This window comes from Thermobia domestica, chromosome 10 (assembly GCF_964235325.1).
Source record: "Thermobia domestica chromosome 10, izTheDome1.hap1.1, whole genome shotgun sequence".
Classification (NCBI taxonomy): domain Eukaryota; kingdom Metazoa; phylum Arthropoda; class Insecta; order Zygentoma; family Lepismatidae; genus Thermobia; species Thermobia domestica.
In genome coordinates this window covers 28,709,085-28,732,642 of record NC_137463.1, presented here as the reverse complement: position 1 = coordinate 28,732,642, position 23,558 = coordinate 28,709,085, and the positions used below count along the sequence as shown (strand labels likewise).

The 23,558-nt window shown below is 35.6% G+C and overlaps 1 protein-coding gene across 1 annotated transcript in view; it reads left to right on the top strand.

Moving 5' to 3' along the window:
• fry (microtubule binding protein furry) overlaps positions 1-23,558 on the top strand; it is a 1,411,512-nt gene that overhangs the window by 474,288 nt on the left and 913,666 nt on the right. Inside the window, exon 24 of the mRNA XM_081727912.1 lies at positions 8,869-9,023. Within this exon, the coding sequence (XP_081584038.1) occupies positions 8,869-9,023 (155 nt within the window). The remainder of the gene's footprint in view (positions 1-8,868; positions 9,024-23,558) is intronic.

The following is a 23,558-nucleotide window of genomic DNA, read 5'->3' as shown; positions in this document are numbered from 1 at the left end:
TGCCACAAGAGTGGAAAAAATCAATCATTGTTCCAATTCACAAGAAAGGCGACAAAACCGACTGTAATAATTATCGAGGCATTTCTCTTCTCTCAATATCCTATAAAATCCTTTCAAACATTCTATTAGCAAGATTGATCTCATACGCAGATGAAATTATTGGAGATTATCAGTGCGGATTTAGACGAAATCGATCAACTATCGACCGAATATTTACCATTCGCCAAATACTCGAAAAGAAATGGGAATACAGTAGCCCGGTACATCAACTATTTATTGATTTTAGAAAGGCTTACGACTCGATTAGGAGAGAAATATTGTACAACGTTCTTACAGAATTTGGAATACCGAAAAAGCTAATTAGATTAGTTAATGCATGTTTAAATGAATCCCAAAGTAAAGTTCGGGTAGGAAAATTTTTGTCCACGAGCTTCCACGTCGAGAATGGCCTGAAACAAGGAGATGCGTTTTCACATTATTATTCAACTTTGCCCTGGAAAACGCTATAAGGAAAATCAAAGATAGCAACCAGGGCCTAGAGTTGAACGGAGTTCACCAGGTTATTCGTACGCTGATGATGTAAATTTAATAGGGGATGATATGAGAACAACAGAAAGAAATGCAGAGAAAACTAAATACATGGAAGTGCGTCGGGATCGTAACACGGCAAATTACGAATGCGTTAAAATATTAAATAAAACTTTTGATAAAGTGGATACTTTCAAAAATCTAGGATCAATATTAACAGACGAAATTCATATTCACGAAGAAATTAAATATCGACTAAAAACAGGGAATTCGTGTTATTATTCAGTTCAAAATCTCTTGTCGCGAATTTTGTCGATGAATTTGAAGTTTAAAATATATAAAACGATAATCATGCCTGTTGTTCTGTATGGATTCAAAACATGGTAGCTTACTCTGAGGGAAGAACATAGACTGAAAGTATTTGATAACAAAATCCTCAGACGAATATTCGGATCCAAGGGGATCGGGAATGTCGAATGGGGAAAACTTCATAACGAGGAACTACATAAATTATACGGCTTACCAAACATTGTTAGGGTCATCAAGTCTAGGGGGCTTAGGTGGGCAGGACATATAGCCAGGATGGAAGAAAGTGTGAACGCTTTCGAAGTGTTAGCGGTAAGACCAATCGGAAAATGACAATTAGGAAGACGTAGGCGCAGATGGGAAGACAATATTAAGATGGATCTCGCAAAAATAAGAACGCAAAGTAGAAACTGGATCCAGTTGGCTAAGGATATAAGTTAATGAAGAGCTTTTGTGAACGCGGCATTGAACCTCCGGGTTCGATAGGCCATGGAATTAGCTTACGAAGTAGTAGATGCCTAGCCTGATACTACAAATAGATGAAATGCGCATTTACTGAAAAGATGGGTTCTACTGACATTGGCTAGTCTATATACTCTTCGTGTGCTAGGGCCTAGGGAAGAGGAGGAGATAAGATTTCACATCAAGTTACGTCACACACACTCGCACACCTTCATTTTCATTAAAAATGGAAAAACAAAAAAAAACAAAAAAAAAAAAAAAAAAAAAAAAACAATTTCATCTCACTTTTCTTTGTGGCAGTCGGACACAAATCATCACACTTATCTGCAAAAAGCACTTTTCAAATCGGATTATTGGGAAAGCCTCCAGTTCCAATGTTGGGGGACATGTCTCCCCATTCCCCCCGGAATTTGTGCCCGTACCTACAGCTGAGACAACTTTCCAGCATGAGGAGAGGGGCATATCCTCCTCTGGCATTTATTGCAGTTTGTGCCCAAGTAGCGGAAGTGGAATTAATACATATTGATGAGACTACTAAACACACTACAGCACGAAGTTCAGTTTGAAATACTACAGAATACGATTGTTTTTAAAAGAAACGGAAAAGCTAAGAGAAATCAATTTTATTTCACATTCCTTTGTGGCAGTCGGACACAAATCATCACACTTATCTAAGAAAGCACTTACTAACTCAGATTATTGGGGGGAACAGTCCCCCCAGGTCGAAGATTGGGGGGACATGTCCCCCTCGTCCCCCCGGGATTTGCGCCAGTGATGAGACGTGAACTTGTCCTTTGGTACAGTTCTCAATATGACCCTTGGTACGGCCCGACATTTTTCTTTTCCTTTCTTCCTAGTTTAGTGTAAAATCCGAACAATCGTAATGAGTTTTAATTTTAACGCTTTACTACCGGAAGTCGACTCGAGAGTCGTAGGCGAACGCTTAATCACCAAATCAGCAGAGAGGGCCCAGTATAGGTTTTAATAGACAATTAAGGAAGGAGAGGAAGCCTATTCTTCGGGCAGTAAACCATATCAAGTACTCTAGTCTCGATGTCACCTTTTTGGCTGTAGTTCCAGCGATATACGAACGGATATAGGCCTTCGCCGTTCTATTGCAAAAAGGAGAATATCTCATAACACAACGTAAGTCAGCAGTAGGCTAAGGGTTAAACTCACCACTCTTTGTGTATGTTATTTCTTTAAGAATCAAGGCACTACAGAAACGTGTCCATTGAGAGAGTTCATACCAGTGGCGGATCTAGAAGCTAAAAACTGAGGAGCAGGCAGAAGCCAGACTATGAGAGTCGAGTTTCTTATAAACTTTCAATCTAGCCTCCCCTTCCCCGCTCCAGGCAAAATCCGCCACTGATTCATACTTATGTTAAACACAGCAGCGGTTCTTGAGGAAAGTCCCATCAGTGAAAATCAGCCTTTTATCACCCAAAGTAACAGAGAATAACGCACCTAATATGTTAATTCTTAGATACAAAAATCAGTACATCAGGCGAACTTACCGTACTTCCTGTATTTTTCAGTGATCAAATTTTAATTGTCACCGGTCGGTGCGACTTCCCTCACGAGTGGAAGCTGGTTAAACAAAACTCAATCCCTGTCATTCACAGCAAAGGTAGATAATACTCGGCGAGCATTGTCTCGAACCTATCACTATATTGCATTGCTTCAAGACTACAGAAAGACAATCGAGTAACGACATAAGTACTACGGCGCTTTGATATTGGGAGTTCTGTGTTTTGCCTTTTGTTTGTCATTTGTATTGAATATTTTAAAGATAAAAACGTCGATTTCTCGAAAGTTTCATCTTAAGTGTTTGTAATGACATTAGACTCCGTTACTTTATATGCCTAGGTATATATATATATATATATATCTCAGAATATGAATAGGCTCTTGAAAATAACAATCTGGTTTCTTCAAAGGTGAAATTTTAATCTCGTTTTAGCTCTTTTTTTTTTTTCTCGGAGGGATATCGATAAAGTTTCAGCAGGTGCCTTTTATTGAAAACTTGAATAATAGGAGAAAGTAGAAAAATGAAGTGCTATCATCTCTCTCGTTCTTTTCTATCGTGTGTATGATAACCTCTTTCTTTTTTATCTTAGAGTTTAAGAAAAGATTAAGTTCTCGACAGAGCTTAATTATCTTATGCTATTCTTTCTTCTTCTCTTTGCTTTAACCTCAAGCTCTCAGAGGTGAACTAAAGAGAGTGTTATTTGGAAGATGTCTGAAACTTAGAGCCCAAACGTTAGATGCTCTAGAAAGAAGTGTGCTTTAAAGTCATAATGATGAGGACTTTCTTTCCACACTTCTCTCAATTGTTTCCACCTTTGTGGGCTTGAATTACATTCTTTCTCTTCTAAATTACTTGAATCGTCCAACATATAAATTTCCCTAAGCTGTGAAAAGTTTATTTTTTAACGAACATTTGTTAACTATACATACATGTGTAGGCGGGTCCTTCCTCATCTCTCCACATAATCCCCCCATTGAGGTTCAGGCATTTATGTTACGTTGTACCAATTTGTCCAAATCCTTCGTAAAAAAAAAAAAAAAAAAAAGTCTCTGGCTATTTAGACTCTCCTTACATTCCGTTTCATTACTTCATCACTAGTTGACAGAAAACCAAGTCATTTATGTAGAACCTAAACTCTTCTTCAGGGAAACGCAATTAAACATAAGCGATCTGGTCTCTTCTTCTTAACGATAACGCCCACCCCCACTCAGCACGCAAACAAGATACAGAATTGAAGAATTAAGCTGAGAACGACTGCCCTACTCTCCATAGAATCTGAATTTAGCTCCAGGTTAATTCTCTCTTTTTCCAATGTGAAAGTTTTAATTACAAAGTGAACGTTTCGAAACAGACGAAGAAGTGAAGCAGAATTAAGGAGAGTGCTAAATAGCCAGAGCTCTGTTTTATATATATATATATATATATATATATATATATATATATATATATATATATATTACAGCTTAGGGAAACCTATATTGAACGACTCACGTATTTTTTTCTTTGTATTGTTTACCCTATTTTTTGTGCGAAAAACGTTAAAGATCTCATCAATTGAAATATTTTTGTTGTGAATTTTCGTTTAGGGATTCTGTGAAACATATATCTGTGAAGCCGAAGCAAGGACGAATAGATAAGGTTATCTCTGCCCCAGAATTTTAAAATATGTTCTTCTGCAATATTTTTTTTTTCACGAAAAATGTTCCGGGGGGGCATACTTGGTATTAGGAGGGGTACATATTATTTTCACACTGCACTTTTCTATTTATTATTACATTATAGACATATTAACTTCGTCTACTCCGTGGGGTCACTTTCAGAGCTCCCAAAAAACATGTCCGGAAGAACAACTTCTTGTGTCGGAGTTTTTAAAAAATAGAATCAACTATTAATGGGACCGGATACTTACTAAAATTAAAATCCTTAGTCTGAACATGGTTGTATAGGAGTGGATGTATTACATCTAAAATTCTGATAAGAGAACGAAGAAGCATAGGGGCATAGCCTCTATTTTATAACATCCTTGATTTAAAAGCACTGAACGTGATAACATAATCGGAATAATTTTCGTTTTTAAAATAAAAGGGCGCAAATGATTAATTGTTCCGAACCCAAGTTAGTGGAAATAGGATATAAATAAAAAAAATATGCTCCTTTTACTCATATAACAATCAACTCTTTCTTCAACTAGTTTTCTTGTGCTTCGTCTTGATTTTCACCTTTGCAATTGTAATGTTCAACGAACATCATAAGCCATCCGTAATTTCTTGGGAACTTTACAGATGCGTGGGAATTTCGAATGTCACTGTTCGTAATAGGCGAATTAAGGTACGGTATCATAATAGTGTAAATGGGCATGACGGTGTATTTGATATAGTCGGAGTTAGGTAAAAATATATAGCACTTCTATAGTTTTTTAGTATTTAAACTAAAGGTTGAAACAACGAGGAGTGTGTATTTGTGTGTATGTAATTTGGTTAACTGATGCAGTCTGGTCTGTATTTGACAGCTGAGGATTAAATTAGCTAATGTTTTCCTTTTTTAAAAGTCTCGTTGGTGACAAGTTTTCCAAGCGACGCGAAAACAAAATGAACAGTGTTTTTTTTTTTTTTTTTTTTTTTTTGTTTTGTTTTAAATTATACCTGTCTCCTTTGTGACACTTTCCTTTTTTTCATTGTACGCAATCAAAACTTTTACAACTTTTAATATAAAGAAGTTTTTACACTTTAATTAGTTATGTGGGTGTTTGTTTAATTAACATATGAGTGTTTTAGCGATGAGATCAACTTTCGCTTAATTATAACACGTATATAACTGTTGACATGTAGAAAGTATGTTGAATTTGCATCCCTTTAATTATAGTGATATTATATATATATATATATATATATATATATATATATATATATATATATATATATATATATATATATATGGTTAGGATGTTTATGGGAAATTTTAATAAGAAAAAGAAAGAAAAAGGTGCTAAAATAACCGGAAATAAGGGACAAAAATTGTTACCTCCTTTTCGTAAATCTAATCGTAAACAGTGTAAACGACGTACTTCTCTCTCTCTTTCTGGTTGCTAAAGCTTTTTTCCACATCTATAAAGGGACAAAGTTCGTATTTAATTCGAATGGCAATTTTATAGATGCTGCATATTCGACAATATTCGGATTCTTATGAAGACTAACCTGAAGCACTGTTGCCTTATATATTTGCTGTGTTAGGAATAAGGGTAAAGACATACCGAAGATACCTCGCGATCGGAGGTCGAGGTTTAAGTCGCGGTCGCTATCTCGATAAAGGCACAAATACATGGATTTAAATGGGAAAGCACATGCCGGAGATGTAATCGCGACCTGGAGGTCGACCGCAATGGTGAATTACTGCTCGCAATGATAAACAGCCGGGTTTGCTTTTTCATCGATGTTCAGTGGAAGCATTGTTGTGGTTCGTGCTCTCATTGATTCTCCCTGAAGCGCAGCATGGAATAAAATCTTCATTTGTTCAGAATTTCGTCTGCTGAGGATTGTGTGTATTTGTGCTCAAGAGATTTTGCTGCACTTTAAATCTGATTATGAAAGACATATTAGTAGAACTAATGGAAATGTTCCAGCAATATGGGATAAGAGGCACAAACAATATCATAATAGGCACGTTTTAAATAGAGAATGAAAGAAAATAACAACTCAAATGGGTCAGATTAGTTATTCATATTTATTTGAGAATTATACTGTAGCTTATTATTGTATAAGGCAGTGGCGGTTACAGGGGGCTTTCTGGCTGAAGTCTCTTAATTCTGGAATTTCTAAAAAAGAAAGAAGCTAGTGTTAATCATATCTATGCTTAAAAACTCACCACCACCCCAAATCCGAGATTAATAAAAATATGAGTAATTTGTTTTAAATTCGTTACTGATATAAGGTAAAGAAATACGTGTAAAGACAGGCAGTATCCATAGGGAGGTAACTTCAAGTGACGAAACTTCATATGGTGAAGTTAATAAACCTCCACCTCAAAACCTGAGGACTTTTTTTTTTTTTTTTAACTGGGAAATGATTTCTCGTCTGAGCGCTGAAAGAGGGCATTTCTTCACAGAATATTGAAAAAAGGCCTTTGATTTATTAATACAAATGGATGAGAGATGAGACTCAAATATTTTTGTGAGACAAAAGACAAGACTGGCATTTCTCATGTCTCGTCTCGCGCCCATTGCTAAAACTGTTTGTCCTTTTCAATATCAAAATGTGGTTGCGCAGTAATTTTTATGCACTGTCTGAAGAATTTCACACGCATCACAATAATGTTTCTCCTCAAATTGAAAACTTACGAGGATGCGACCTCTTCGCTATGTACACCCTTCATCCATCTAGACCTACACATCGAGGTAGCGACCGCGACTTAAATCTGGACCTCGATCGCGAGGTATCTTCGGTATGTCTTTACCCTAAGGCTACAAGACTACGGACACACAACATTACGGAATACTGGAATATGCCTTTACTTAAAATATTGATTACTAAGATAGATACTGTGTAAACAAATCATGGAATGATCGCAATCAGATCAAGATGGATTAGGACTCTTGGAGTCTCGTATGTTCTTTCATGTAGTGGAATCAATAGTGTTATTGTTCCAAGCTTTTAAAACCATAAATACAGAACAGTTATGTCTACAAATCAAGAATCTTCTCTGGTTGAAGAAGTTTCTGCTCCTTGGAAATTGCATGTACAGGGCCTGTACACTCATGTCCAAAATAATTGTCGCATATCTATAGCTGTCTTCTTCTAAGAATATAATTTGATAATGATTTTGCAGGGTACTTTTAATACTGATACTATGTGTATAATCGGGAAATGTATATTTGTGGTAAATTTCATAGGAAAAGAATTATAAATACGAAATTTAGAATCAGTAAAACAAAATGTTGCTAAATAGACAAGAAAGTTTTATTTTCGATTTATTGTTCTTATTTACTGCTCTTTTGACATGAAATTTGCCACACACATGTCTTTGCCGATTGTACACATAGTAACATTATAAGAAATACCGGACGAATTCGTTATCAAATTATTTATCCTAGAACAACATATTTATAGACATGCGACAATAATTTTGGACATGAGTGTACATCGTTGGATCTTGAGAAAGCGTCAACTACTAGATCTTGACGATATTTTCGCACAAGGAAAACAGGAAATTCATAGTAGCGTAGCGTGGTATTTCGAAATGGGGATGCCAAAGTTAGTCACTTGTGCGAAACAATACTACTGCAATCAGCAATACATAGCTATTTCGAGGGGAAATATAGGGTTATAAAAAATTAAGAGGGCAGCCCCCCTAATTGCGGGCCTAGTGGGGCATACATAGGTAATTGCGTGGATTACGTTAGAAGCCAATAAGCAATTGTCTCAGCTCCTTTTTGTCACTACCATTGTGACGAGAAAACTCGGCCCCACTGTTGTAGGAATATTGTTTCCAATATAGTTCCCTTTATTTCTCTCTCATGGGCAGCTTCTTTCTCCGCATAGCATACTTCAATCTTTTTTAAGCCAAATACTGCATATTCTTATATCACATGTTAAAGGGGTGTGGGAATTGAAGAAGGTTGCCACTTTAATAAAGAAATGTGTATCAAATTTGATATACTTTTACAAATAGTGTTTTTCAGATATCACTTTAAAAAGTTATTATGTTGCTTAGTAATTATACTAATTTTCCATTATGCTGAATAAACACAAATCCGTCAAATGTAAAATTTCCGTTATTTAATATTGGAAACATTTGCATGGAATCCAGTATGTATTTCAGTTCTATATTTACTGATATATTCAAGTTGATGAAAGGTTTTTGTAACTCTATGCCCAGAAAAATGACTGTAGAACGCAATACTCGCCAAACACATTACTTGCATTGCAGGACTTTTTTTCTCGTTAAACAAATGAATATGTAGATAAGACAACTTTTGACTTTTGTAGGCCCACACAATTAGTTCTATATACAGAATGTATAAGTTTTTCTTTCCATTATAATTTCAGATTTACCAGCTGGCAAGAGAGACAGTTACGTTGTTATTGGAGTGTAATCCAGATATTGGTCCCCTGCTTGATTGGGTGGTTGATCGTTGTTATACTGGAAATGCAGAAGTGGCTGATGGTTGTTTCCTTGCTCTTGCAGTAATATTTAGTGCAAGGTAAGTATTTTTTTTTCTTTGTGAATTAGTCGTTAGGGTCATTACAGCTCCCTAGCTCACAAGACGTTAGTTCAGGCCAACTAGCCGATTTATGACGTGAAAGCATGTATTTACGATAGTTAGGAACATAGTATACGCTGTGCAAAGGAGGAGAAAGGACGAAAATATTGAATAAAACCATTTGTTAGCAGTGTGCTAGTAATCATGGAACCACAGTATTGTATCTGCAAGACTATAGAATATGCCACTGTTATTCTTGTTTGGCTGTAAACATAGTCTTTTATGAATATCAGTTTTTTGCCTGCTCCTTGTTCGGTCCATTTAATTTACTGAGAATAGGATCATTCATTTGTGACGTGACATTTTGAAAATAACTAGTTTAGTCTGTCATTTCAATACTTACAGACGCACATGTTGCTGCCCCTGAGTGACGTCTGCATTAGAATATCTTTTGTGATTTGCGTAACGTCAAATACAGACATGAGAGGTTTGTTTAAATCTATATATATAAAAGAGAACGTACAATTCTTTGTCCGCTCATCACGCTAATACGGCTGAACCAATTTCTTTCATTTTTGGGGGGTTATTAGGATTTGGACCCTAGATGGTTTTTATCATATCACTTTAATTTTTAATTACCAGTGTCTTGAGATAATTGACCATTCAAGTGTCCATAACGTACAAATCCTTTGTTATTAGTTCATCATAGGTAAAAATAAACGTATTTATATGCAACCCGCATGACCGTGTCACTCGGCGGGTTAACATAAATGACAGGCGATATACAGCGGAAAATAGCTTGAATCTTCTGTTTAAAATTTTTTAATTGATTTGCTTATTTTTACAGACACTTTTACAATATGCCAGCACCGGGATGACCGCAGCGAAGCGGGGCGGGTTAACATAAATGACAGGCGATATAATGTTAAGATTTACTGCAATCTTCTGTGGTTTTTATCATATCACTTGAAAGCGAAAAAGTAAAAATTATCTAAGTAACAAAGTTTATTGCGTTCCGGGGTGACCGCAGCGAAGCGGGGTGAACGCTGCTAGTCATCATATAAAAATGGAAAAGGTTAATGAAGGTTTTATTTTCTTTAATGTAAAGTACGCTGGTACGTATCACAAACGGTTCATGAAATCACTGGAAGGAAACAATTTTAATTAATTAATCATTATAATTAATCGAACAGATTTTTGAACTGCTAACGTGACGACCTGAGTACAAGCGGAATGATCTCATGCACGAGGGTCGGTCGTAAGTTTTGCACTTAAAAAAAGAAAAGGAAAGATGGGAGGACTGTAGATCAGTCTAAAAGCATGGAATTTTCCGCTTAATTACAAATGAAAAAAAAATGGATGAAATTAGAGAGAGTTGTATATGAAGCATCCACACAGATGTTATGCACTTGCAATACTGATAAAGGTTGTCTCTTCCGTAGATGGTTAGTGTGGACGGATTTAAGTACATTTCTTCAACTGAAAAGCAGTGCAAACACTGTTTGCCGAATCACCAAAACTTGGTTACTGAAATATACACCGATACAGAAAACGTCATTTCTGTTTCCGGTTTACCCTTCTGGTTACAGACAAAGTAATCTCGGCAGCTTATGTAAATGTGATACTTTCTAATTTTAGATTTGTTAATTAAAATCTGAAATTTATGATATATAAGAAAAATAACGGATAGTTGACTGGAGATGACTAAGAAGAGTAAACAAACTATTAGAAATACTAATGTAATTAATAATACGTGTTTTCTGCTACCAGTGCACTACCGAGATTGTGAAAATGATTTGTTTGTCATTTGAGGGTAATCATGACAGTTTAAAGAAACCTGTAAATACAACTTCCTTCCATATGAAACGTACTTCAGTATATTTGATTAAAATATGTAACAAACAATTTTAACTGCCTATTTATTGCAATTAAATTTCTTAATGTAAAATTATAAGTAAGTGCGCCAACAAATGTCAATCTCTTGTATACATATGGGCTTATTTTGTCACTTCCTTGTTGTTCAGCAGCAGTTATGCGTTTACTATAATTAATAGTTACAGATTAAGAATACGTGATCACTGTTTGGAAAATGTACAGGAACTATTATTCATGTAGGAAAAGTAATGTTTAATCAGCTTATTTATGTGGGTGTCAAACAGAAAAGTTGTTAAAAAGCGTGGTTTATTACTATGCAATTGGGTGCTGGTTTACGTTTAGCGCACCACATTTTGGAAGATTTACAGGTAAAATCATTACAAGTGCTTTATGGCGAATAAAATAAGTGATTGGATATGAAAGATGACTGTATTAAATACTATTTTCCACCGACTGCGTATTTCTGCACAGTGCACAAAAGTTGTATTTTGTTTACAAGTGGAGCGCTACCAATATTAAACCATGACAAGTGCTATTGCAACTCGTTTCATTGCCAACACCCACTTGATTTCACTACCCTCGCTTACGCCTCTACCCACTGTCGCTGACTCACCCCTCGCTATCGCTCGGGTCCCCAGCTTCGCCCTGCTCTGACTCGGTAAAATGTCATTCGTTCTTTTTAGTGGCCACCTAACAGTTTTTTTTTTTTTTGCACTGTCGTTTTTATGCCGTACATACGGACTCCGTATTATACGCAAATCGTAAAAGAATTGTAATATTTCGACAACTACTGATGGTCCTCTTGAGTTTTGTCTATGTAAAGTGAGATATTTTCATGTTGCCTAGCTCAAATCATTTAGGACTAGGAGACAATAAGAAGGGAATTAGTGAAAAAAATTATGGTGTGCCAAAAGTAAACATGCACGTGCAATTGTAATCCAATAAGCTGATTAATAGATAAGGTTGCAGGGATAACATAAATCTATACGTAATTGGTGGACAAGCATCGAGAAAATAAGATTATAAAGGAGATTAGAATAATACTTTCACATTGAGACGTGATGCTCGTGTCCATCAATGTGACTATATTTTCAAGCTGCACGAATTAATATATAGAAGAACTGTTTTGTGTTAGACTAAATGGTAACTATTAGTTAAATCAAATTATGCTAATTAATGCATAGGAATAGTTACATTAACTTTATTAATCTGTAGTGTATACTTATCTTAAGCGTGACGAAAGTAAACATTATTGTAGCTACCTTAACAACTGTCCTAGCAACGATTTGCTTGTAACCAACATGGCTACGCCCAAAAAATTTCAAAGCAGACGACTTTATCCGCGTATAGTCGTGTTTCGGATTCAGACGGAAAAAATTTACAATGATGACATTAAAAAGGTGAGGAATTGATCGGAGAATTGCATCGTCTCTGAAACTCTAAAGTGCACACCAATTTTCAGGAACTTGCTTTAACCCATCCAAAGACATACTAAAGTTCAAAACTTTGCGACTGTTCTTCGTATGGAAGTCCTTTAGCATTGCTTTGCCCTGTACAACTCGAACAAATTGACATTCTCTTATAGTTTGTATAAACGAAACGTAAATTTTGTGTTAAAAAAAAAACTGCTGTAAGCATGGCGTTGAACAAAAGAGTTGAGAATGTGCGTCCTCGTGGTTAGATAGTTAGCGTTCTCGATGCGTGAGACCTGAATTCGTTTCCTGGTTGGAGCTCATGTAGTACGAGTTCCACATTGAGTTGTAAGTTCACGTCTCATATAGCCTTAATGCTAAAAGGAACACTAAGCTCCAATCCGACAACAACAAATGGGCCGTGAAGTTCGTCAGAAGATCCGACTCTTTGAATATATATATATATATATATATATATATATATATATATATATATATATATATATATATATATATATATATATATATATATATATATATAACATATGTAACGTTAGGTCTTACTTTCGGAATACAACTTGTGAAGTTGTCCTTCTTATCCGTGATATAAGATATTTGAAAACATTATACCAACGTTGTCGGTTAAAAGGGATTTTCTGTGGCCCCGTATTTTTCAAGTTTTCGGGTTTAAAATGTAGATTTCAATGAGCTGTGTCCAATCTCACCACTTTTGATTTCTAGAACCGATCGCTTCAAGGTCAAATTAGGAGTCAAAAATAAAAAGTGGGACTATTGCGAACCAGTAACTAACTGGAACAAAATGGGTATCATTCGATTCGTATTCACACATGAATGAATAACTGATATTCCATTTTCCCGAAAATTCTATTTTTACCCCAAAAATTAACGAAAATCCAGGATCCAAAATTTCAGATTTTCTTTAATTTTTTAGGTCAAAGTTGAATTCTCGGGAAAATGGAATACCAGTTATTCATGTACGTGCTAATACGAATCGAATGACACGCATCTCGTCCCACTCAGTCACAGGTCCAAATTGGCCAAAATCCCGAATTTTCATGATTTTTCAGGAAAACCATATCAATGATTCATATACACGTGAATGTATATCGAATGGCACCTGTTTTGTCCTATTTGGTCCAAATTGCCCAAAATCTCGGATTTTTTTTTTAAGTTTTGGGAGTCAAAATAGAATTTTCGGAGAAATGGCATATCAATTATTCATGTACCCTTTACATGTGAATATAAATCGAATGACACCCATTTTGTTCCATTCGTTCACTGGTCCGCCTTGCTCAAATGGTCCCACATTTATTTTTGACCCCTAATTTGACCTTAAATTCGTCGTTTCCAGAAATCAAAAGTGATACAATTGGATACAGCTCATCGAAATCTAAATTTTAAACCCAAAAGGTTAAAAAATACGGGACTACGATAAATCCCTTTTAACCGACGTTGTCACTTGTATCTATGAAGTCCGAGTACGATGACTTGATAATTAATCGAAATCAGAAGTACAGCGAAACACACTAGTGCATAAAAACACTTTATTGACAAACTAATGTAAAGAAGTTGTAAATGTCGTGCTGGGTCGGCTTGCAATAAGCTATTGTTATTAGGTCTCGTCGTTTACAGCGTTAAAGCAGTCAGGTAGTTTCATTGGGGAATACAGTATCTTACTTTTTTGAACAATACGTACTTGACCAAACAGAACATTAAGAACATAATCTTATTCTGTATATATAATATATATTTGTGTATAAAATACGTTCGTGAAATTAGTTCATAGAAGTATATTCCAATGTGGTTCATTCAGTGTCCTGCTGTAAAGATTCCATCTTACTACTTAGGGTGTAGTCATTGGTCAGTTTCTGATTGAAATGAAATTGATACAAATTGAATTCAATCCTCTTTGAACCATGCAACATTGTAGGTTCCTCAGAGTTTCTCTCCTTTTGCTATGTAGGCCGCGGCTTGTTATTTTCAGACAAGTGCAACTGAAGCGTTAACATCAATAACAGCGCATCCAGACACGAAACTGTTGCTAGAGAGGATTTTAAGCATCAGAGTACCTTGGTATTCTCTTTCAAGTTTGTAAGTTTAGCTCTCCTATATTTCTGTAAGATATACTTGTAATATCTTAACCTATAAAAATATTTCTAAATGAGAGATATGTTAATGTAGAGATGAATGAAGAGTCCACAAAATATTTCTAAATAAGATTTGTTTGTTAAGAATAAATGATACATAACTTTAAAAAAATTAAATGAGAAATATATTTTTAGGGCTTAATAACGTATTGCTATTATTATTTTTTTTCGAAGTGGGAAATGTTAAAGGATTAAATATACAACATTTAAAAATATTTTGGTAAGAGATATGTTTTAAGTATTAAACCGTACAATAGAGGATTCTTAGCAAGTGTGTCTCGATATTTTAGATTTTAAAAATAAATTTTTCCACAGAAGGTCTGTAAGTTTATACAATAGATTTTATTTTTATCATTAAGTATTTAATAATATGTTTATGACATTTTAAGGCGGTTCAGTTCGGCATAGCTATATATCTATCCATCTCCCCCCCCCCCCTCTCTCTCTCTCGTGGACAGTGTGTCGGAAGTCAATAGTAGTTCGGAATCACTTTCTTATTTTTGGATTAAAAGTTCCAATATATTTCAATCTAAATTTTTCTTGTACGCCTTATATCTGGAGAATACACACAGTGTAGCCCACCTCAAACTATCAGTTAACTCAGTATGATGTGCTGATTCCGTAGAAAATACGAAAACTCGATTTAGGGTCCGTTCAAAAATTTTGTGACCCCTGATCCAAAAAGTAATTCTTGGCCATGATCGCAATCTTTGATACATTTTAGATCATTCCTAAAATTCTTGTTTTCAATCATTTATTTATTGGTCATCTATTTTAGGGAAAAACCATTTCCACTTATAATAGGCTTACAAGCGTTATAAATATTAAGACACACAACAAAACAAAAGAGAAAAAGTTAAAAATTAGAAATAAATATACAATTAATAGTACAGACATGAGAAACACAAATAAAAGATATATCTGTAGTGATTTAACTAACAAATATATGCAAATATACAAAGGCAAGGAACCTTAAAGGCTGTAAACCCAGTCCAACCCACAACTTATTATCTTCTGTTTGTCCTAATCGTCCAGGAATTTGCGTTTTGTTATATTTTTCTCCCAACTTCTACTAACCAACTTCCAAGTGAAGAATAAATAAATAAATAAAACGTACCACAAATTGAAATAGAATTTACACAATTCCTTGCAAAGCAAGAATATTTAGCGATATTGGCAAATATCACAAAGCATACGAAGTACTGGAAAGGAATGTAATCATAACTATAATCATAATTTATTGCATCCGTTCATCGTCATACAACAAAATTGGACATGCCAATTGTAAATATATACATAAACATATATAAGATTATTACACTAATTCACTAGAATTCACTAATTTCCTTACTATACATTTAATTTTACGCATACGAATTATTTTGAACGTATTCTTCAACAAAGTAAAGGCATTTCTCTACCAAGTACGTACCTTGTAAGTTTGATTCTGATTTTTTATACATACTGTAAGTAGATTGTATAATAGAGTACCTTCGTGAGTAACTGATTTATTGTATGTGTTTGTTCTGTGTGTATACAAGTGAGTGTCTTCTTTACTTCTTGTGTTGTTTCTATGAATGTATTTATTAACAGTAAATTCACTACTGTATTTTTTCATGTATGTTACTGTGTCAAATAGATACATTAGGGGGTCGTGTAGAGTCATTGTTTCAGGTTCCTTAGAAACATTTCTGCAAGGAAAGTTCCATTCTACTATACTAGTATCCTTACCACTTTCATCTGTAGCCTAAAGATGACAATACTTTCAGGTGCATTTCCCCAGAACATCAAGTCATATTTTATTATAGAATGGAAATTTGAGTGATATATAAACTTAGCTGTTTTTACATTAATCTTATCTCTTTCGCATCTAATTCCATGACACATTTTGCTTAACTTACTTCTTACATGTTCTGTATGTGATTTCCAGTTGAATTTATTAGATATTTTAACTCCGAGAAAGGTAACAGTCTCTACATATATAACTGTTTTATTATTTCTTCTTCTTGTGGTGGTTTGATTACTTTTAACATTATGAACATTTAAGGCAATGTTTTATTTGCATTAATAATTAGGTCATTTTTAGTCATCCAACTTGAAAGTTGATTCATTGCCGTTTGGCAATTTGAATCTAATTCGCTTTTATCTTTCCGACTATTTTATTTTCATCATCTGCATATCATGTATTAAAACGCATAGTTAAAAGAAATCCACTACAGAAAATATTATCTACCTATTGCAATGATGTCAGTGATGAAACTTATTGATGACACTACAAAACGCAATACACAGTTTGCATGTAGTCAATGTCAGTATAAAAAACAGTTATGTGGGTTCTTGTTGAACTAAATATTGTAGAAGATGGGAAAAATTCTAAAAGAATGATCCCTAGAATACTGAGTATCTCTTTCCCGGAAGATGTAGTGAATGAATGGATGTAATGAATTCCTGTTTCGCCTACATTTGTGATGAGGTAATTATATATATATTGCCTATAGACGAAACAGTGATAGGCAAAACAGGTAGATACCTGTATCGTAGATCATAGAGTTGATCAGCTTATATTGACAGATTTTCAAAATTTACCTATTGTATGGAGAGCCATGGTCCCACCTCCGGTTGTACTGTGCCGGACTACCGACTTTATGGCTTGTCGCCTAATATCGCAATTTACCAAGGATGTTATAAAATAGAGGATCTGCCCATACAACAAAATCGTGAAGCCATACGTCATAGCTTCGCCACACCTACTCTGCCCACTCCGCGCCACTAAGATTGCAATGCTTCGAGCCAACAATCATGGCGGAAACGAGAGTAGCCAATCAGACGTGCCTGCTCAGACGATGCTTTTTTTTTTTTTTTTCATTGAGTTCATATGCTGAAGATACGTATGGGCAGATCCTCTATTTTATAACATCCTTGCAATTTACACTCCAATAAAGTGCTTGCATATGGGTTCATAGACATACAGTAAAAATTCCGTCCTATTCTTTCCTGCAGGTTTTCCATAGACTAGTGAAGGTATTTATAAACGTGACCTTTACTGTAAAAGTGTGCAAAAATCGATTGGAATGTCGTCAGTTTTTTTTTTTTTTTTTTTTTTTTTTTTTTTTTTTTTAACAGTAATGTCATGAAAGACAATAGCACGAATTCCTTTTTCGCGCTCCATGTCATGATAAAACCAAAGGGATTATCTCGTGGGATGGCTAGAAACACTTTGTCCATATGAATGTGCACCTACAGTTTTTGATACCTCTGCATACTTGACTGGCACGATAACTTTAGCTGTGATCTCTGTGATGCTTAAACCATTTTCACGACAGTGTTTCAATATTCGGTTTTACGTCAAATGTGCGTAGACAGAGCTTTAATAACAGTTCGTTTTCTGTGTGATTTCAATAGCAACATCATTTTGTCACTTGCAAGCTGAGGACCACACTAAAACAATACGTGTTTTATGTTTCTGGCACAACAACAGACTGTTTGGCAAGTAAAGTAGCGTTGCCAAATCAGTCGGGTATAAACTGATCAGCTTTCTCTATCTTTCCGTCCTACTGTTTTTCGAGGAAAAGAAGAAATAATACATTTATTTTATCGTATATGCCTTAAAAGGGAGGTATTGCCCCTTGTTCCTAGGATCTTGTTTAAAGATTTTTCTGTTCTTCTTGAGTTTAGCACTACATCTTCTAACGTATACACACAGTTATGTAAATATGAGCTCTTCAACGAAAGACTAATAAAATTTCCCTTCAGTAAACTAATATTAAACATCTCTCCTGGTCTTGTATTTCTAAAGTTTCGTGGTGAACCTTTGCTGCCATGGCAACAGAATTAAGAATTCTTTTCACTATTTGAGACAGAAGTTTACAAGACTGGTTTAGGACTAGGGGAATATGTTGTTTGGTTTAAAGATTTTTTTCCGCTTGAATAATTCAATCATGCAAAATCTTGGTGGCATTTAAGCATTTTCTTTTTTTAGATACGCGTTAGCAGAGAACAACATAGTTCTGCTTGATAAGAAATTCCGTTGCTGGTTTGAAGTTTCGTAATATATGCTTTCACCGAGCTTGCATCAATCTATTCAGAACTTGAGTCGCTCGGTTCAAGTTTGTTTGGCTTCTACATTCCGGTTTTGCAATATTAAATTAGAATTTCTTATCTGTCGAAGGAAACTGTTCCTGGATGGATGCAGTTTTACGAAAGGAATCTTTGAATCGTAGCACAACGGTGTTGTTGGACAAGGTGAAATGATAGTTCCAGCAGTTGCCAGCGTAAAATTTTAGTAGTTCTTTTCCAGAGGCGACTTCTGAGGAATGCGGTGCAAGAATCTCAGTTTTTCTTTCTCTCACCTGGCTTTCGCGGCACTGATGTTTATGCTGCTAGTGGGGGAGAGGGGCGAACGACCCTTCACTCTCCGTGGATCCCTATATTCTTGTCTTAAGAAAACAAAACAAGTCTTCCAGAGCCTAAATTATATTGATATATCGTTTGTCCTGTTTTCCCGTAGCTCAAGTGTTGATTTCAGTATTTGGAAAAATGAAATGACATCTTTAAGTTTTACGTCCCACAATTTTGCTGGCTAGGCTAAATGAGACGGTGATAATGAGAATGAAATGGTGGAATGAAGAAAGGGGGAGGAAATGGGAGAACTTCGAGAAACCCACGCACGCAGTGTTTGTCCACCACAAAGCTCACTTGGCGTAAGCTGAGGTCGAAATAAGAACCTCTGCACGAGAGGTGAACGCTGTACCACTGAGCCACCTCGGCCCCTTTCAGTATTTGAAGAGAAACGTGGGAGGGTTAGTTATCAGTGATAGAGCACTTGCTTATGATTTAAGGGCATGCTGATTCGATCCAAGGCTAGAACTTTACTATAGGTTGAAAGTTGTGTCAATTGAGTTACATTTGGTAACCATTTAGATCGTTAATTCAATTTTTAAAACGAAAGAAAAATTTACAGAATTCCTATCGAGCACATTATTTTAGCTCATTTCAAAAAAGTGTCCAATACAAAGATAGCGATCAAACTAGTCAAGAGGGCACGTTGGGTTGGGGGTTACCTCTGGTGCGTCGGGTTCCTGATTCGATCCCGGCCATGTAAGTTTATGGTGGACAACGCTGTGTCTGTGGATTTTCTTGGAGTACTCCTGTTTCCTCTCACATTCTCATTCTAGCAGATAGCTCACCTTCCAAATGGTTGAGATGAGAAGAATACATTTTCGTTGTTCTACACGTTAGTCTAACATTGACTACACTTACCGAAGAACTTAAGGCTGGTGAAAGAAGACAAGAAAAAATCCTGGAAGAAAAATCATAAATTAGAATTGCTTTTTACACAAAAATGACGTGGGAGACTAATGAAAAGCAGAGCCAAAGAAAAGTTTTAGGAAAGAGGCAATCATTTAATCTCATCCCTGATTCATGAGTAAACCTACCTGAAAATTTTATAGTTGAGCGCCACAGTACCATCAACATTGTAAGTATTCTACTATCTTCGGTAGTCGCTAACGCTCTCGCCTTCGGTGCGAGTGATCCCGGGTTTGATTCCCGGTGGGGGAACTCGGTCGAAAAGGTGTAAAAAGCTTTTTCAGGCCAGCTATCCTGAATGAGGGTTTTCCTGGGTTATCTTCATTTACACTAGGCAAATACCGGGGTGGCGCTTAACATATAGGTCCCAGGCCACTTCCTTCCTTCCGTTTTCCCAGATAGTGTGCTCGCCGAGGGACGTCATCCCCGGACTAAATGGTCATAGATGCTGAAAGCCAAAGAATCTAAAATCTTATCTACTTTCTTCGGCAGCTAACTTACCGTGATTAAGAATGTTGCGTTCCAGGTTTTACGTCCTCAGCTAATCCTTTTGTCGTAACATACGATATTAGATTTAATACCATCTATTTATTGTTGTCTTCTTGACTTCGATCATTTTGCATTTCAGCATACTTTCTGTAAAACCTGAAATAATTCATTTTCTTTTCTATCCCCAACGTTTCATTAGCTTTCCTTTCATCTTGTTAATTCTGTTCACTCTTCTCTACATATTGAAGGCCTCTAGTCCTTGTTCGTCACATTTTCGTAATACGAATGTTTGTTCTTTCAGTACAATATTCTGTATCAAAGAGTTGGTGAGTTTTGGTGTAACCTTATTTAATGACCTATTAAGTACGTTTCTCTTCCAGTTTAAAAAAGACATTTCGCCATTCCTGGTCTTGCTTTTATCCCCACTAATAATAATACGTAATCAGATCTTTATTAGTTCACTAATAATATTAGCATTAATATCTCAGACTAATTTCATATTCTTTCTCCCTTTCGATTTCTGCAGTATAGGTGACGTCAGTGGCGTGTTGAAGACCTAGGTTCGTCGTTTCATAACACATATGAGTTTTTGTACGTATCTTATCATAGTAAATATTTATTATCTCGTAATATCTTGTTAAAAGGAGTTAAAATCCGAAAACTTCTCGTGCGTACGCTACTGGTTGATATATTCCTCTTTTTTCAATATTATTGCCTCGTCCTTTTAGTGTTTGCTTTCATTCAATATTCTCCATAACACAAGGTTTCTACCATCATTTTAATTTTCCATTCATATTCCATTATAAAAGCCATACCTACAAAGCGTTGCTCCTAATTCCTCTAAATCGAATTCTCTCTCTTTCGTTGTCAAGTCTTTCTTTGCTATTCTAATTAAATTATAAATGATTGTGGTGACAAGTAACATTTCTGTCGAACTCAGTTTATTATTATTATTATTATTATTATTATTATTATTATTATTATTATTATTATTATTATTATAACGTGTGTTCATTAGTGCGTGCTCTTATTAGCTAGTTTATATGAGAGCATAAGCAGTAAAGCAGAAGAGATGGTTACATGTATCCATGCATTCATTAACTCCTTTGGTTTGTTTTCATCAAGTTATGAAGGATATACAATGCAAATAAGATGCAAATTCAGCCCGCCTTCGTCATTGCAGTTTTGAGCTGTAAATTTAACAATGAGCGTAACAATCTTTTATTTTCAGAATTTGTGAAACATATTTGTAGGACAGGAAAATTTAGGCAACGTGTAATTACCTTGCTTGAAGTTTAGTGACTAGCCCTTTATTTTAAAATAAATATAGTTCGATAATATACTGCTGTCTGTGAAAATTAAGTTGAGCGCCACAGTATATAGTATTGAATGAAGTTTATACCACAGATTCATTATAGCTGCATAGAAATTATTACAGTTTCAGAAATTGTACATATCTCTAACATTAAGTCAGTATGGGAAAGTAGGATGACCAAATATCCCGGAAATTGGGATTGTCCCGGTTTTTTATTCTATATTGAGAAGATCCGGGGGAAATCCTTTGAGAAGTTTTTTTTGTCCCAGTTTCTCTAGCTGTTTCATTGTGAAGTATTTTGAGCTCACCCGATTTTTTTTTCTCCAAAATGTTCCATGATGTAAGGTATTCTGGCATTTTTTTCTTTCACAAAACACTGTTATCACCACTGCCTTACTTAAAACAACCGAACACACTTTTCATTCTCTACCTGTCTTTGTGGGATTGCTTTGTTGTTCTGCCTATGTGATTTATCGTTTCTTAGTAATTGTGTTCAATACTTCAGGTTTTATACAATTATGATCTGAACTGTGTGGAGTTTTATTACTGCACTATAAAATCTTATGGTGTCAATACGGGATGACATTCAGGAATATATTCTTGGCTCTCGGCAGTATCAACTTGTGCTCATGTTTCTTCTTCTTCACATTAAGTTCAGGTAATTGGTAATGTTCTAAGTTTATGTTATAATAAATGCAAGTACTTATAAGTTGTGTTCAGAATTTATTCCGCGAGAAAGTGCAATTATTTTAAGATCTGGGAGGAGTCCCAGATGTTCATTCCATGAATTTGATCACCGTAACATAATACAATGGTGTGCTAAAATCAGAGCTTTTATTCGTCGTGGTATCGAATCAGGCTGGTGGAGGAATCACCTGCCACGCCATATGCATTCAAGTTTATAAGACATCTTCATGGTCTGCTGGAGGATCGTGACGAACACGGTGTCCATGAATCATATCCCATACATGTTTGATGGATGATATGTCCAGGCGACCGTGGAGACCAGAGCCTTCCCTGGTACAATTTTCTCGAAGAAGCCTTACATATTCCGAGCCATAGGTGGTCTTTTTACATTGATTTCGCACTCACTGATTTCAATTGGGCTCGCGCTCACTCGGGCTTGAGATCACGTATTGCACCTAATGAGTCTACATACCATTACAGTTGTTGCCCGATTGCAGACCATGCACATTTGCAGATTGCAGTCAACACGGTATGCGGCCATCACATTAGGACAAGTTGACCGTCTGCTACTCAGCACGTCATTTATTGTTGGGCACCTTTTAATCTTAGATTACGTCTAGTACATTTCTTAAAATATATAATTTTAGCAGATATTTATGATCTATACGTAGTAACTCAAACATCACAATTACAGTTTTATTCGGCCAATCTGAGCTCCATTTAAATCAGTGCAAACTTGGAAACGGAAATTAAAATTTTCATATATTTTAGGACATATGAACTTCATTAAAAAAAAAAAAAAAAAAAAAATTTTGGAAGTAAAGTAAGGAGAGTGAGCTGGACCATAGATCGCCGTTTTGCACTGGCATCTCAAGTGAGCTTGCGCTCACCTATCTCAACTGGGCTCGCGCTCAATCGCACTCGGGCTCACTTTTCTTAACTGAGCTCGCGCTTACTTTCATTGGGGCTCACGCTCAATTATAAAGCCCGAGCTTGGTTGAGCGCGAGTTTGGATACCTATAAGCTGGACATTCAGTTGACCCCTCCAGCGCCTTATTTACATTCAGCCATTGGTTCAGACTTCTTGATATTGAGGTAGTGTACTGTTTCGTTGACACAATAAGCTACCTTAGCAGTATCAAAGGATCTTCTTGCTGTTTTATAAGTTAAATATCTATCAGTATCGACGTTTCGAACGAAAAAGGAGTGCTCAGTAAACCCATCTTAACTTTCTTCTCCCAAGTCTATCACATTAATGTTATTATTGTTGTGTTTTGATTCT